Source organism: Bombus terrestris, chromosome 16 (genome assembly GCF_910591885.1).
Source record: "Bombus terrestris chromosome 16, iyBomTerr1.2, whole genome shotgun sequence".
Classification (NCBI taxonomy): domain Eukaryota; kingdom Metazoa; phylum Arthropoda; class Insecta; order Hymenoptera; family Apidae; genus Bombus; species Bombus terrestris.
Window position 1 is genome coordinate 6,335,400 of NC_063284.1, and position 16,652 is coordinate 6,352,051.

Sequence of the window (16,652 nt, forward strand, 5' to 3'; positions counted from 1 at the left end):
TGAAAAATTTAATCAGGTCCAGAAATGCGTCCTGCATGATTATTTATTTGTTCTTTGATTAAATTTATGTACCGGACACTGTTCATTCTCTCAATGATGAACTTGATACTACTTGTCTTGTCGAAATAACCGATGCCGGCCCAAACCATCACGCTGCCTCCTCCTTATTTGTCGTCGAATTGCTGACATTGTTTGTTTTCTTGTGTCATGAAAATAATATTTTAACCCATCAGGACCATGCAAGTTGAATCTTTTTCGTCTGAAAATAGTACCCTTCTCCATTTCTTTTTCCAATGCATTCTTTCTTTTACAAAGCGTAAACGTTCTACTTTGTGTTTCGTTGTTAACGAAGATTTCTGTTTCAATTTTAGCCTCTTAATATCTTTGCAGGATAGTAGAACTCAATGAACACTTGAAACACTGGTACTAACACAAGACTTTTCCATTATTTGCTTCGTTGTTAACTGCGAGTTGCAAGCTACACACAAAATTGCTCGCTTATCACTTACTTTTCTTTTTGTCATAATCTTCAACATTTTTAAAGAAATTGTGTATTATTCTACGATTTTATCTTATTACTTTCGATATTTTTGTTACTGATAACTGTTGCTGTTTTAGTTCAAGAATTTGGTCTTTTTTAGACTCGTTTAATTTTTTTCTGCGTCTTACATACTTAGAAATTTATATAATATTGTACTGTAATCTTTACTCGTTGATAGATCATGAACTACTGAGCAATTTCTGAACATATTAACAGAGTGTGTTATCATTTCAACCCTAGTATGGAATAGTTTTTCTTTGTTACACACTAAACCTCATAATATTTTTAATTATCTTCAACGAACCGCATATTCTGAACTCATAATATTTTGATATTATACGTTACAGACGAAAAACTTTGCACACGTCATTAAGAAATTAAAGATATCCAATCTTTTTGACGAGGAGTATATGTATATTTCATATGCATATAATTGAGAAATTGAAGATAACACACCTAGGTTATCTTTTTGATAATGACGAGCGTATATAACCAAATTAATGTGGAGCTTTTGAAGATTATAATGTTACATAACTAGTCATGAAAAACTAATTTAAAAAGATGTGTAAAATATATAAGATAGTTTATAAAATAACAGTAATCATTTTTTATGAAATTACTATACTGTAAATATATGTAATGTTCCTAGGTTATATCAGATTTTGTCTAACAGTCTGTTACTTTTTTAGTCCTACTGTGCACTTCTGTAAAAAGCATAAATAAAGACATAAATATTAGTCTAGGCTAGAATACTCCTTTAACTAAACAAAGTATACATACATAATATAAATATACATTTAAAAATTCAAATAAAAACTGAATTAAACATATTTTCTTCTTCATTTCCTGATGTCTTTTATGAATAGTGCCATCACACATCATTGATGAAAGCACTGTCAACATATTATTAGTAAACCCTGCATTCTGTATTCCTAATCTAAAAGCTTTTTTAAAACCTGTAATTGTGTAAAAACAAAAAAACAAAGATTAAGTATTGAATCATTCATAGAAATAAAACGCTCGTTTTTTTTGTAGATAGTATGGTATATTTTATCCAGATTCTACTGGTATCATTACATACAGTTTTCTCTATACGTCTTTTTTTTCAGTTACGTAACGTTTTTTTGTTTGTCGCCTTATGTATTCTTTGTTAATATAAAACACGTATATAAACATAGATCGAGTATATTGGTGTTTACAGGTAATGTATGGTTAAAAAAGGTCGTACACCATTTTTCGTTATTTCGATATACGGTTATGCAAAGACATCATCATCTTGAAACGATTTGACACAATTCTTTTTTTCTTTTTTTCTCATTTTACTCTGTGCTCAACTACGTACAAGTTTTTTTTTGCAGTGTTTTACATGCTTCTCTGTGTTTAGACGTGTGGACAAAATTATAGCTCGTAACAATGATACGACAATTTGAAAGAATCGACGATCATCATTCGCGTATCCTTGAGCGATAGTAAAAACGATTCGAGTTCATTACGAAACCTATATATATCGAAGAAATAGGAAAATCCCGAATTGTGTTCAGTGGAAGTGTAAGAAAATATTTTCCGGAATTTTATCACCGATCTGTACCCATGAATGAAAATGTAAATTTTCTATCACTCTACGTAATACATATGACTACAGAAAAGGTGCTCGGTAGGTTATGCATTATATTCAATAAAATGTAACAGTAAAACGATTGGCCTGAATTAAAGAGATTTCTTGCGAATCGTTCGTAAGTGTGAAAAATTGAACACGTCCCCAGTTTAATGCAATACTTTTTTTTTAATGATTATTATTATTACGATTCGTATTCACGATAAATGAATGAATTCTCAGGTTAAATTTGATTTTTTTCAAAGATCTCGATTTCTTCGATATCGTGTAATCGATTTTGATTGAGAACTTATATATGAGATCAATGTGAAAAATCCATTATGTTCAAATCCGAAGTCGATGTGCAATAAACAATGCGTAAAACAATGTGGAGTTTGGACACCGCTCCGCTCACCTCTCTAGAGAAGATGTACAAATATACATTTTCGTTTGATACTCGAACTGATGTAAAATTAAAAAATTGGCACACCGTACGGTACATCTCTTCCGTCGTATATTATATATATATGTATATTATGTATACGTATATGTATATATGAATGTAAATTAATAACCATGTTTTATGTGCGTAAGTTTCTTACTTGGCAAAGTCATTTTCTTTTTCTTTCTTTTTTTTTTAGCTTCACAAGGAGACTAAGTACTTGCACGAGGCTACTACGCAAAATTATGGTGCGTGTTTGTAACCTTATCGCTTTTTCCTTGTTCACGAATTTTTTACATATTCGAAAAAATTTTTCATTCCTGCTTTCTATCATTCTACGAAACCTTCCGACTTGGAATGATTTTATGCTAAAGAAAAAATTGAAGATATATAATAATAGAAAGATAATTAATTCGAATTAAAATAAATACAAAATAAAAAAGTGAACAAATTAAATATTCAAAAAGTAAACAAATTTAAACAGTAGTGTGACTTTGGATTAATGCAATTTTGGATGATGATGTAATATTTTTCTTATTGTTATCACCTATTCAGGACCAATTGTAATTTGTTGAAATTACAGATTTTTAATTTTTCTCAAAAATCCTTGAGCGGTCAGCACAACATTCTATACATAGTATATGTATGTACAAAAAATGATTCTAAACGACGTTTTGTCAATATAAGGCGATATTTTTAGATAATTAATTTTCGATATAAATAGCACCATTTTGCGCAGTAATCCTCTCTGCACGAATTCTGTTTTTGAACTGACGTCGTTTCGCCTACTTAAATAGATTAGGTAAACTGTGCAACAGTCGGGTCACGGAACGTATCTTATTGGGAAACATTCTGTACACATAACATATATTTCATCCCTCCTTAACTGTCTGGTAATTATTTACAAAGCGGAGGACCTTACCGATTTCAATGAGCTTGAAATATATTGTCAAGGTCAACATTCTGAACAGCTTTTCCCTATACATGTTACCATCGTTTGACTTTGATTTCCGAGATATTCGCAAGTTTCCGCTTTAACCTCAGTATGATTTTGGTAATCGGATAGTCAATATCATGACATTTTTTCAACATCATGGCCTAAGTGTTTACAATTTCGAATAACGACAATATAATATAAAGCTTAATATATAAATTGTATCTGCCCTATTATTTAATATCTTAACTTATTTAATAGTAACATTATGGTAAATTATCTATCCTAAACCTAACCTAATTATTTTTCTTTCCTACGTGAGTTGAAAATGATTATCTGTATATGCCAGAATGGAGTGCAATCGTAACATAATTTGAACTAAAGTTTTTTGTGGATATCACGGTAATTAAAGCCGAGCGACGGTAACGTGTACAGGAAAAAGTTGTTCAGAATGTTTTCCTTGACAATACGTTACAAGATCGTCGAAATTGGTGAGGTCGTTCGCATCGTAAAAAATAATTTCCACTTCCTTGCATCTTAGAAAGATGATCATTTTTTAAACGTTGAACATCGAATAGTTTTTCCTCATACACGTATTTACAAATTTACACGTCCTAAGAAGTAACAAGTACGAGACAAATAAGGTGAACGTCGACTGAATATGAATTATTCATCTTTAGAAAATGCCATTCTTCGAGGGATAATTCTAGAATAATTAACGATACGCTCCTTAAACCGAACGCGACTGTTGTCAAGTTGACCAAGTCTGCTTAATTAATAAATGTATACTTTCGATTTGTTTCGGTTTCTTTTATCGTTTGAATATTCATAAATATATCGATCTCAGAAATTGAAAATCATTTTACAATTTAATAGCAGTGGGATTATAATTTATAGTTTAATATTGATGTAAACAGAATCGGCTTTCCTTATTAATTTTTAAATAATCAGGTTTATAGTAATCTTCAATGTAGAAAATGATAATTCTTTATGAAATATTAACTTAAAAAAATCATTGCAAAATCTAGAATTAAGATTAAAGTGAGATCTTGTTAAAATTCGTTAGATCTCTTACTATATGCATTTATTAAATTTTGTTAGTTCTCGTCGAATAAAAATAATATTGACGCAGTACTAACAAAATTTAACTAATCGACTTTAATATATAAGTTGAATCTCAATTTTTCTTTGGTTTACTGTTTGGATAGACAAGAAAAGATCTCACTTTTAATATTGAGATGATCGTTCCAAAATGTATTGATATTTATAAGATGAAATAAAAATGGTATTTAGCTATTATAATAATACCTTTTATGGGTACGAATTTTATAATTAGATTTTATACAGGTTGTTTCAAAATTAGAGATTTTAAAGACACAAGCAGTAATTAATGAATATATGTTCAATATTGTTTTATTATCTATCTATATATATAAAAGTCAAATATGTATGTACGTATGTATCTTCTTCTGTAAAGGGTTCTATACTCTATTATACTATTTTCACCAAATTTAGCATGTATATTCTTCGATACTCCAGAAAAAATATTGTGGAGACCCCTAACCCCAATCACCCCCTCTTAACCGAAGCTCGAGTAATTTTCTGTATACTAACTCAATAATTTTCAGTAATTTTAAGGGGGGATATGCAAAGAATCAATTTTTTTTATACGATGGTGTGTGTGTTTTCAGGAAACAAAATTTGGTTTTAAAATTTATTGTGGAAGAATTAGTTACAAAAATGAAAAGTGAGATTTGAACACGGGAGAATTTAAAGAAAAATATGAATATTTAAAAAAATAATTTTTTAAAGATTTAGCTCTCCAAAAAGAGATCCAACCTTTGAACCGCAAGATTCAAAAGATTCACTCCCTCGAAAACCGGGCACGCGCACCTAATAATATGATACATAGTACAATCTGAGGTTTCGAGCGCCTATCGATGAGCAACCTGCCATACGGCAATCGTTTCTATAAAGCTTCTCTAAAATTTTGAAATAATAAATTGTATATAACATGAACTTCTTTACACAATAATTTGTTAATTAATATTGTGAATGAATTAACAAATTACAAGTTATAAATTTCTTTTTAGTAATTTGACAATATTGGTCAGTTTTTTAAATTTTACAAGGTTGATAATTTTATATACAATTTTTAGGTTGTTGGTAAAAATTGTATTGAATTTTGTTGCATTTAGAAGTTTATTGAAATAAAATTTCATAGAGATGAAAGAAGATCTTATGTAATATTGGTAACTCATCCATAGGCGCCAGAAATTTGCACATATAAATTTTCTTTATCAAACAATAAAATAAAATTGAACATAGATCATTAAGTGAAACGTACTTCATTCATCTTCCTTTTTCTCGATTAAATTCTCTGCTTGATTAACTTGTAGTTTTGAAACATCCTATATTGTTAGTAATATTTCACATTCAAATGAATTATATTTTATTATGTCGTTACAACAGTGTAAAGTAATTAATCGTAAAAAGTAACCACATAGAAATGAATGATGATTATTAAAATTCTATTTTAAATGGATACACACAGAAATGCTAAGTATGATGAATAAATTAACATAACAATATTTTGCAAAAAAGGAATTATTTGCTAAAACAGCGAAAAATTGTATATACATATACATACATATAAATAAATATTAATATAAAATATGTATAAAAAGGTAACGCAATAAAAATCACAGAATATCTCGACAAAGAGCCATTACAAATGAATTATTTTGTACTTATGTTCCTAAGCAGAATTCAATTATAATTCAGGATTACATAAATAATGAACTTTTATAATAACTATATTCAAACATCCAACATTATTATTAGTATTACATCAATAATGTAAATAGTTTATTGTTGAATTGCTGCAATCATATTAATTTAGTTTTGAAAATTTGATTTATTTATTACACATTTAAGAAAACATTGAAAATAATTTTACTGTATCGGACTAGAAATTATAAATTTATTTCACAAGATGTAGATTATTCGAAAAGCCGATCTATCAAGAAAACTTCTGTAAAACGAATAAGATGTTACTCTTTTTTTTATCAAATTTCATGTAGGATGACAAAGTTACAATAGTTCCCGGATAAATGTCCACATTTTCCTTGGTTAAAGTTCTGTGTCTTATTTCCACTATTTTCCATCATATCATATCAAATTAAATAATTTCAGAGGAGTGATATACTCATTACTATATGAACATAAATTTTTAATTTTTCCGGACACTTATACTTCATTTATATGTGTACAATATATGAGCTTCTCAGAAGCCAAGCTCAACTCCACTTTGTCTCTACTCGGTTGCTGAATTTATCTTAATTAAAAAGATTACTGAAATTAAAAATTTGGTTTACTAGAAACAGTTAGTTTATATTTTCCTTATGCATATTTACTTATTAATCAAAATAATTGAATTAAAACTTCGCTCATATTTTAATGCTGTAGAAACACGAGCCACCTTAGCTGCTATCTTTGTGATGTCACGATTCTGTCTTTTTGATGCACAGTCGTATATATGCTCTTGTATGTACGCGCTGGTATCAGAATTATACATATAGCAAATAGTGAATTAAAAACATGTGTAGCGCTGTTACAGACTTGTGACTTCATACTTAGAATACATTCAATACGTGGTCGAAAACGTCCGGTTTTTTAAATTTTTAAATGCTTACAATTTTATTTTAAATAATATACAAAAAAGAGACGCGTCTAAAATTTCTGCTTTCTGAATTCATTTGCATAATTAGTGAAAAATATGCAAGTATTGAATTCTCTCAATGTCGTTATACAGTTACATCATACAGAAAATTTCTCAATTTTATTGTGCATATTACATATTACAGTTAGAGTAGTACTATCAGTAGTATTTCAATTATTTAGGTAACTAGTGATGTCACTATGATTTAATACCATAGAGGAAACTTATCGTACCCATTTATCCGAGAAGTACTGTATGCAACTGACAAAAAATCACGTAATGTTCTTTCGTAGAAAAAAATACATAATAAAAATTTTTGTAGTAAACGTTCGTAATAAAAAAATGATAGCAAATCCTTAAGTCCTTATTTATATATTTAGTACAAGTATACCTTTGAAAGGATACATTTATTAAATTACCGGCCTATACTATTGATATCTTAAAGCTTCGTTTGGCACGTGTGATTAGAATGTTATTTAATACGAAAGTGTTAGAACGTTTTTCTCTTAACACGAAAGAATCGATGCAGCGCTTCTTATATTTTTTTTATACCACTTTGTTGCCATTATAGTTGTGACACACTCTCTATGTATAATAGCGCTTGTTTTGGTTCTCCATGACTAATTACACTTAAAACACTCATTTACAACTGGACTACTATTTAAAATGTACATCGAGTGCGTTACGTGTTCCTCGAATAAAACGCACGAGAAAATGCTTGTTTATTAACTTTTTTTCCTTAGGATTCGAATAGATTTCGTTTTTTTTTTCTTGTGCGGTATAGCTTTGTGTGTGTGTAGGAGGCTTATGAAATTTTGTCAGTTTCTTAAACGTTACTTTTCATTAAACAAACATTTTCATTTCTATCAAAAATTTCAAAACTAAAGTATTAAACAGTCTTTTAATAAATTTCGAAAAACTATTAATAATAAATAATAATAAATTAATATTTTCAGATTGGGTTCACTGAATGATAATTTTTTCTTGAATCTATCCACCTTTAAATAAAGTATTCTCAGAAACATTGATTCAATTTGTAACGTTTGTTTATAGAAACTGATTTTGTTTCACAAACTATAGAAAAGAACTCGATTCGCGGCAAGTCATCGGTTCTATCGCCGCTGAAATCGAGCCACAAATTTTGGCACTGTCGCGTACGTGCCGGTTATCTAACCCTCTTTTGTTTTTCCTTTGTACGGTTCAGAAATATATTTATAAAGATTATTTTTTATGGCAGTATTCACGTTGCATTGCCTCAAATGCGGAAATCTGAGCTGTCTAACCGCGAACATTTAAAATTCTTCCGATTTCCGACAATCTAAAATAAAAAACATCTTTCCCCCTCTCCCACTAATAAATTATTTCAATCTCTTGCTAATTATTACCATTTTAATGATATATTATGATTGAAAATTACATATCCTCTTTTCTTTTAAATATCAAAATTTCTATGTCAATCATCTTTATCTGAAATGTATGAAACATAATTGTCAATTGAGAAACCAAAGTTAGTGATATTATACATGTAAAATATTGTATACAAAATGTGTCTTATTAAATTTATCAAATCGAGTTGTAAACACCCTGTGTTTCCCCTAATCTAACACCTAAATTATGAAACGAAATCTCCGAGTGGAATGTCCTCAACTTGCTTAAACTGTCTTTCGGTTTGTACAAACGTTATTTTACGAACCAGTTTATCTTCTTCGATAGTTTACTTATCTCGAGAAACGTTGTCCCTTTACGAACCTTGTTACTTGCCTATAAAAAACAAAATTAAAAAGCGATTTGCTACTCGTATGATTAAAAAGATTGGAAAGAGATTTTTTAACAAAATATAACAGTTGTAACAAATAATATCATTTGTTGACCGTCCTTTCGATTAGCAAAAGTGAAATACGTACTGTATAATAAAAATATTCGGCACGTTTAGTAGCCTACTGACAGTAGGCTACCATAAAATTCGTAAGCAACTCAGTTTCCTTATCATCGGCAAGCACGTTCGGAGGAATGATTAAAAAGGAGAAGAGAGAAAATGATAGAGAAAATAGTACGCCCTCGAGCGTGCAAACGTCGCACGCTGGGCGTTTCTACTGATATCATCCTCTGTCCATCGCGGCTCTGTTCCTATTATGCCACTTGCACTTGAGAATCCTCACATATGTTCGTCGAAATGCCGCGTTGCACAAGGCGTAACACATTGGGTTCACAGTACTGTTGATATAACAAAGGTAATAGAAAAAGTCCCATAGCACCTGTGGTATGTACCAGGAGCAGGCTGTGATGGATTTAATTAGAACGAGAATATTGTACGGTGTCCAGGTGATGATGAACGCCAGCAAGATGGCCGACAATGTTTTCGCGGCCTTTCGATCGGCTTTCTTCTCTTGTATCTTTTTCTTCTTCTTGTTCGCGGGTTTGCTCGCAGCCGGTTTGCCCCCCAACGCTTTCGGAATGTTTTTCGTATTCAGGGGAATCCTTATGTCGGGCATGTGAGACGGTCTCCTAGTGCTCAACGAGGGGCTCACCGTCTCCTCGTGGTACATTTTTATGCTTGCGGCCTCCGTGTATTTCCCTGTACTGTCGATAGCTCTCGGAAGCCGGATTATAATCGTGTATATCTAGATTGAAATATTATCATATAATATATTAGAAAGTTCAGAATAGATAGCACAGAAATAAAAAATAAGGAAACGTAAAAATAAAGGAAAAGTGTGTATGTAATTATACAGTTCTGTATTATAATACTTAAAAGAAAGATGAAGTAAACCTGAAAAATTATTTGGAGCATATATTTCATGTAGTGAAAAAGTATATAATTCTGTAATAGTTAAGCTTTTAAGTTATTCAGGGTGTTTTACAAAAAGGTTGAGCAAGCATTTGAATAATCGTCGAGGTATTAAATCAAGTAACTTCTATTCAATAAGAAGATAAAAATATTAATAGCATAAAAATGGTTAATAAATTAACGAAACGATTAGTTACATATAACTTTTTCACAAATATTAATAAGATGAAAATAATTAACAAATTATGAATGACTATGGAACGTACGAGATACTGTTTGCATGCAACATTGTTAGAGATGTTAATCCAAACATACAGAATCGTTAGAGTTGCTTCTCGTCGACAGCTCATCGGTTCTCTTAGATTTTTTGTAATCGTGGTTATCAGCTGTACTGATGGGTTTCTCAACGGTTAACGTGGTAGGATGAATCCCACTTAGAGAGGCAGATCGAGAGACCGTACCAGTAAGAGGGGTTTCCGCTGATAACGGCGTTATGGCTTCGTCATAGCCGTGTCCTGTGCGACTGCTCTCAGCGCCTTCTATGTCCTCCTCTTCATCATCATCCTCGCGACCACTGTGCCACCACGCGACACACCACATCTTCAGCCACATCCACGAAAATGGTCTGTGTTTCTGTATAAGTTACACGAGTTTATTATTAAATATGGAGATTATAAGAGAAGAATTTGATAAGTATATTTTATAAAGGAAATGTCATGAAATCTATGATTAAATTAAATTTGAACTAGCCTTTAACAGATAATGTATATTTAATATTTAAATATTTACATTCCAATAGTTTATATCTGAACAGATAATTTAAATAGTTTTTAGTTAGATAGATAGATTTAGTTAAATAATAGTTAAATGTTTACTGTTTTATATTGAGGATAATGTTTCTCTAGATAAGAGACCGCGATATGTGTCGCATTCATGTCGTCAGCTCCTGTGCTTGATTCGCTTCTAGGCCTTCTACAGTCCTCCATATCCAACGCTTCATCGCTAATTACAGATAAAGAGAAATATAGTATAATATACAAAGAATCATTGTTTAATATCGATTCAAGTTTCATTTTTGACTTTAACTTTTATCAATCAAGGTACGGGATATTTTTTGATTACATTTAGAAATTAAGGTATAACCTATAACATGGTGAATTTACATGAAACAGTAAGTCAAAAGAGTTACGTACGAAAAAATGTCATTCTATATTTTCGACTTGCTTTTTCATATAGATTCACCCTTCTTCGTCAAAGAGACATGAAATAATTTACCTAGAATTACTCCTTTTACTAGCATCCTGTTTTCCAGCTTGTAAATAGGGAAGATCTTTCTGTCGTTTCTTGGTCTCCTTCCATATCCGCCAGTAAAGAATAATCATCACAGTGACAGGCATGTAGAATGCAGCAATCGCGGTACCAAATGTAATGTAATGATTTGTCTCGATGAATTGAATGTAGCAGGCGTTTATGGGTACCGTTCGTTGGCCTTCGATGTAAGGCCAAGCGTAAATCCACGGTGGCCATAGAAGCAGCGAAATTCCCCATGCACATGCTGAAACACATTAAATATTTTTTTATTTTTTCTTATTTTCTTTTAATTTTTTCCATAATATTATTGTTAGATTGTGGATATTTATGCAAATTCATATTTTTATGAACACAATTGAAGAATTTGCAACAATGGGAAGGTAACACCAGCATTTTAGTTGTATTGATTGGAAAACAAATTCGATATTTACATTATTTCTATAAACCTAATAATTTTTTAAATGAAACACTTGTTGGATAAATTCACACTTTCTTCCTATTTTTATTCTTTCGATATACGAAGAATCGTCGACAGGAAAAAAGCTGTCTCGAATATTTTTCTACGAACTACTTTCTTTATAAGTTTCATCAAAATCGACATCCGATATCGGTTCCACGTGTTCTCTTGTAAGAAGCTTTACTGTATATGCATTATTGAATAGACAAAAGTAGGTTGATTTCTTTGTCTCTGTTCACAATGTCAAGGAGTTGTATAAAAAAGACTTCATTTGTCGATAACACTGGTATTGTGAAATGAAAAACAGGGGAAGAGCTTGTCTACCAACCAGCAACATCCAGAAATACTGAAATATCAAATGTAAGCTTAGACTGATGCATATAAGACGCATAACAAGTTTAAGAGTATGCAATACGATATTTCTTCTGTGCCAATGATTAAAAATGACGATTATAGGTACTAAAGTAGCATCAGATATAATATTTATTAAACATTCTTTTATAAAAAGTTATATATATATTTTTATTATTAATTCATCTAAATATCTGAAGTATTCAGATATCTAAATATATAAATACTCAAGTATTCAAATATTCAAATATCTAGGTACCCAAATATCTAAATATCCAAAATCACAGACATTAAAACACCTAGATACGCAAACATCTAAATCTATTTAAAGAAGAATATTGCCAGCCCAATCTAATCTTTTTAAAAAAGATAACAGAAACCTAATATGCATACCGATCATAATGGCTGCCTTCGAAGTAGTTCTCTTGGCGCGATACGTAAGAGGCCTCGTAACAGAGAAATATCTGTCGAAGCTGATTATAAGGAGGTTCAAAACCGACGCGTTACTCGCCAAGTAATCCAGCGCCAGCCACGTGTCGCAAATATGCGGTCCCAACGGCCAGTAGCCGAGCACGGTGTAAAGCGTGAAGAGAGGCATGGAAATTAGACCGATCGCGAAATCAGCTACCGCTAGGCTGAACAAGAAGTAGTTTGAGATCGTCTGCAGTTGTTTGTCGATCTTGAACGATATCATCACCATTATGTTACCGACGACAGTGGTCAGACTGAGGAATACGGCGATTATCACGATCAGTACGCGTTCCCATATCCTGTACGAGTGCAGTTCACCGCCGCAATCGAGACCATTACTCACGTTGTAGCTCTCGTTCCCAAAAATTTCTACCTCTGAAGTCACATTCATGTCTGAAGAGTTTCGCTATTGCCGAAAAATACTTTTTGTGCGTTCTGGTAATTCTCGAGAATCCTTTATGTTATTTTTTAATTATTTTCTTAAATAAATCTCCTCTTCTTCTTAATCCCTTTGTCTATTCTCCTCTCTTCGTTTAAGTATGTTTCTTTTCTACGTTATATTCCTACTTTTTAAGTACAAATTTGCCCCTTTTTTTATTTCTTGCCGATTTTTTTCGGCTTACATTTATTGTTCTTATTATATGAAATTGTGTGTTCTTTGTGATTTTTGTAACTTTCTTCTTCCTTAAAATTACTTACCTCTCTCTCTCTCTCTCTCTCTCCCTCTCTCTCTCTCTAATAACGTATCTTGTCTTTTTCTTCTTTTGCGCTTTTTTTTATCTTAATTTTTAATTTAAATCCTTTGTTCTCCTACTTAAAGCAATTTATTTTACATATAAAATTTCCTTATTTTTTTTTTTTTTTTACCAGCTAGTTTTATCAGTTTAGAATTCTTTTGAGGCTGTCCCTCCCTGTCAGGCTCGTTCTCGAGCTTTTAACTCATCCTCCTCCTCTTTTTGTGCTCGTGTTTTAAACGTATTTCGGTTCTCGTAGAAGCAATACCCTTCAGGCTTCGTTTTCTCATTTGCTCTTCGAGTTGGCTTCTTTTCCAGCGAAAAAGTACTTCCTTTTCTATTTTCCTTCTCCCTCCTCCTTTTGTCCTGCTTCCTCCCTCTCCCTCCCCCTTTCTTCCTCCCGTTCTCCTTCTCTCTCTCTCTCTCTCTCTCTTGCGCGTGCTCTATCGTTTCTATCCCTGCGTATGTCTGGAAATATTTTTGTTCTCTGCTCGTTATACGGCTCACATGTCACGTGTCCGGTCGGAACATCTCTCTTCGAAGTCCGTACTCTTTACAGGCTCTTCCCCGCCCTCTTCGCATGCAACCAGCGAACACAACTGGCGCACACACGCACGCACGTACGCACGCGCGCTGATGAGACAATTCCTTTAACTTCTGGACGATTTATTCCAGGATTTAGGGGACCGAGGGATGCGTCAACTGCATACCCTCTTCAGCGGTCTCGTTGATGGCGCGTCACCTGCGAACAGACAGATTACCATCATTTTCTTTCCTTCTTAGCGAATCACGGGTTTATTGTAACACATTGCTGCATACTACCTCACCGATATTTCTATTGCCGATGGCCTTTAACAGGCACAATATTTAATTATTGTGACACATTTCGAGTATTATTTCGAATCGAGAGAATAAACCGGCTCGTCCACCTGATATAATCACCACTTGACTTCTTTCTGTGGGGAACATCGAATAAATAGTGCGTAACAGAGACAGAGTCAACAAAGACGCAGGATATCAGACCCGTCACAACATGTGCCACAATCAATCCGGAAGCGATAACAAGTGCAAGGACTCTGCAATCCAACGATTCGAATGTTGCATCGATCAAATGCAGAATCAGAACCAGTTAGACTCGCATTAATTTCGTCTAGTCATCTTTTCGTTAGCCTGCTTCGTACAGTACGTAGGCTCGTAAGTATTGGAACACTTGTAGCGATCAAGTGGAAATTGGCTCTCGTTTCTCAAGCTTCGTGACTCATGACTGTGTTTAAGCGCTTATCGTCTAAGGTTGCGTGACTGAAGAAGAGTATCATGGGGTAAGAGGAACGCTTCTTGACTCGATACACGAGAAAAGAAGCGCCGTGGTTGGTCAGGAGGTTGGGAAAGAACAAAGGACTCAACGACCAGGTAAAAATCCCGGTTACATCGACAAATACGAGATGTTCCGTATTTTCGAGAATATTCAAAATATGGCAGAAGCCTCGTAAGAAGAGCAAACTGTACGTTAACAGGCGGCGGAAATTTACATTTTTGAAGATTCATTATGAAAACATTCTATAGATGTCCTATTTGTAATAATGAACCGCTTCTTTCATGATTTTCAGCCGTGTGTCGCATCGCTATACCGTATATTTCCACTCTGCTCGATATATTTTCATATTCCAAAGAGTCCTCGACTCGCATGACGTCAATTTAATATCGGACATGGACCGGATTTTCTCGTGATTTTCTCTAATTTTTGACAAGCACGATATACGAGCGTATAAACGAATGAGAAAATGTAAATATAATATCGTTTATCCATCGTTAGTTTGAAATTACATTAAAATCAATATTATTCGTGTTTTCGTATTTTACTTTCTAACAAATTAATATCGTCGAGTTTTATAATTTCGTTGTAAAAAGTGGATTTTTATGCGTGTGTAAGAAACTTGAAGGAAAATTAGAAAAATATATATAAAGGTATAAAAATATGTACAAAATATCCAAAATGGAATACTTGTTTTATTATATCTAATAAATAAAACAAATGACTATTTTGATTCCATTGTTCGTTACGTTCATAAAGATATAAAATTGCATAAAAATTCCGTCTAATTAGATATAATATTTCATATTATTATTCAATAGTATTTAATATTATAAAGGAAATTGAAATTGCGTTATAAAATACATGGAAAATGAAACGAACGAATTAACTGATATTTATTACCGGCCAAGTGATCCATACCAGTATCCAGGCTGCCGTAGCCACCTTCGATGTCAATATGCCCTGGGATGTGCAAGCAAGCATAGTCAGACACGCCGCAATGTGCAGCCAAACGGAGGGAAATCATTTTGAATACTTATGACGACCCTGTAAAAATGGGCAAATTTACAATTTGAAAGGCAATAGTTTCTAGACAGAGAAACCGAGCCTCTCAAGACCGGAACCTGAAATATTTCTGAAACTATTAACAAACTATCGAGGACGTAACGTTCTGCGGTGAATTTGTCGTCTCGTGAACGTTACAATTTTGCCATTTTTCAGCGCTCAAATATTTTACTTTATACCCTGCTACTAATTTACAAGCGACAGAAAGAATAATCTTTTTACAACAGTCTCTTTTTTCGTAAATTTAAATGTTTCTAATACTATCGAGTTCTTCCATATAAGCAGCAGCACAGTTTAGCGTTGCAAAAGATTCTAAATCCTTGTAATTGTTCGACTTAAGGTCCATAGAGCATTTTTCAGTTTCTTGTTATTTTCTGCTCGATACCAATCGACGTATCGTAATCATATTTGTCGTATCAAGGACTAAATGTCCCCGTGGACACTAGCGGACATCTGAACTAATGGATCTTTTAATTACTATTGACCAGCTCATAAACGCGTAGTATACCTGACTTAAACGAACAGACGACCATAGAGGACGAGGACGACACCAATTTTCTGAATAGAACGGTTCATTTTCCTATTTATCGTTAATCATACTTCGATGAAGATGCACTTTGTTCTGCTACTAATTTATGAAATGAAACGTTCCTTCCTCTACTATGATAATTTCTTCTTAACAAACAATTCATCTTTCTATATTTATTCGTTACGTCCTGCAAGAATAAAAATCATTGTTAAGCAAATTCGCCTTCTTATGTTGCTAATAATCAACGAAATGTGGACATGAAATGATAGAAATAATAAAAAAAAAAAAAAAGAATTCGCTCTTTACCATTATCGCAAATATACTATGGATTATGTGCAGAGCATTGAATCAAATCAATAATCTATGGTGAAACGTTGTATGTACCTGTTATATTGATTATTG

At 32.5% G+C, this 16,652-nt stretch overlaps 1 protein-coding gene and 1 long non-coding RNA gene across 11 annotated transcripts in view; one reads left to right on the forward strand and one right to left on the reverse strand.

Moving 5' to 3' along the window:
- Nucleotides 1-5,671: 5,671 nt before the first annotated feature.
- Nucleotides 5,672-16,652, reverse strand: part of LOC100648610 (muscarinic acetylcholine receptor DM1) — a 43,799-nt gene continuing 32,818 nt past the window's right edge. For 8 of the 10 annotated variants that reach the window (XM_048413538.1, XM_048413541.1, XM_048413544.1 and 5 more), the window contains 6 exons: nucleotides 15,578-15,703; nucleotides 12,533-14,086; nucleotides 11,296-11,575; nucleotides 10,896-11,022; nucleotides 10,336-10,653; nucleotides 5,672-9,853 (listed from right to left, as the gene is read on the reverse strand). In XM_048413538.1, coding sequence (XP_048269495.1) covers nucleotides 9,332-9,853; nucleotides 10,336-10,653; nucleotides 10,896-11,022; nucleotides 11,296-11,575; nucleotides 12,533-13,001 — 1,716 coding nt within the window. In that variant the 5' untranslated portion in view covers nucleotides 13,002-14,086; nucleotides 15,578-15,703 and the 3' untranslated portion in view covers nucleotides 5,672-9,331. Of the gene's footprint in view, nucleotides 9,854-10,335; nucleotides 10,654-10,895; nucleotides 11,023-11,295; nucleotides 11,576-12,532; nucleotides 14,087-15,559; nucleotides 15,704-16,229; nucleotides 16,438-16,652 lie in introns of all 10 variants that reach the window. The other 2 variants (XM_048413542.1, XM_048413537.1) reach the window with 2 other exon arrangements.
- On the forward strand, nucleotides 14,448-14,744 carry LOC125386598. Its single transcript, XR_007226930.1, has 2 exons — nucleotides 14,448-14,538; nucleotides 14,620-14,744. It is a non-coding gene; the product is annotated as an uncharacterized LOC125386598 (long non-coding RNA).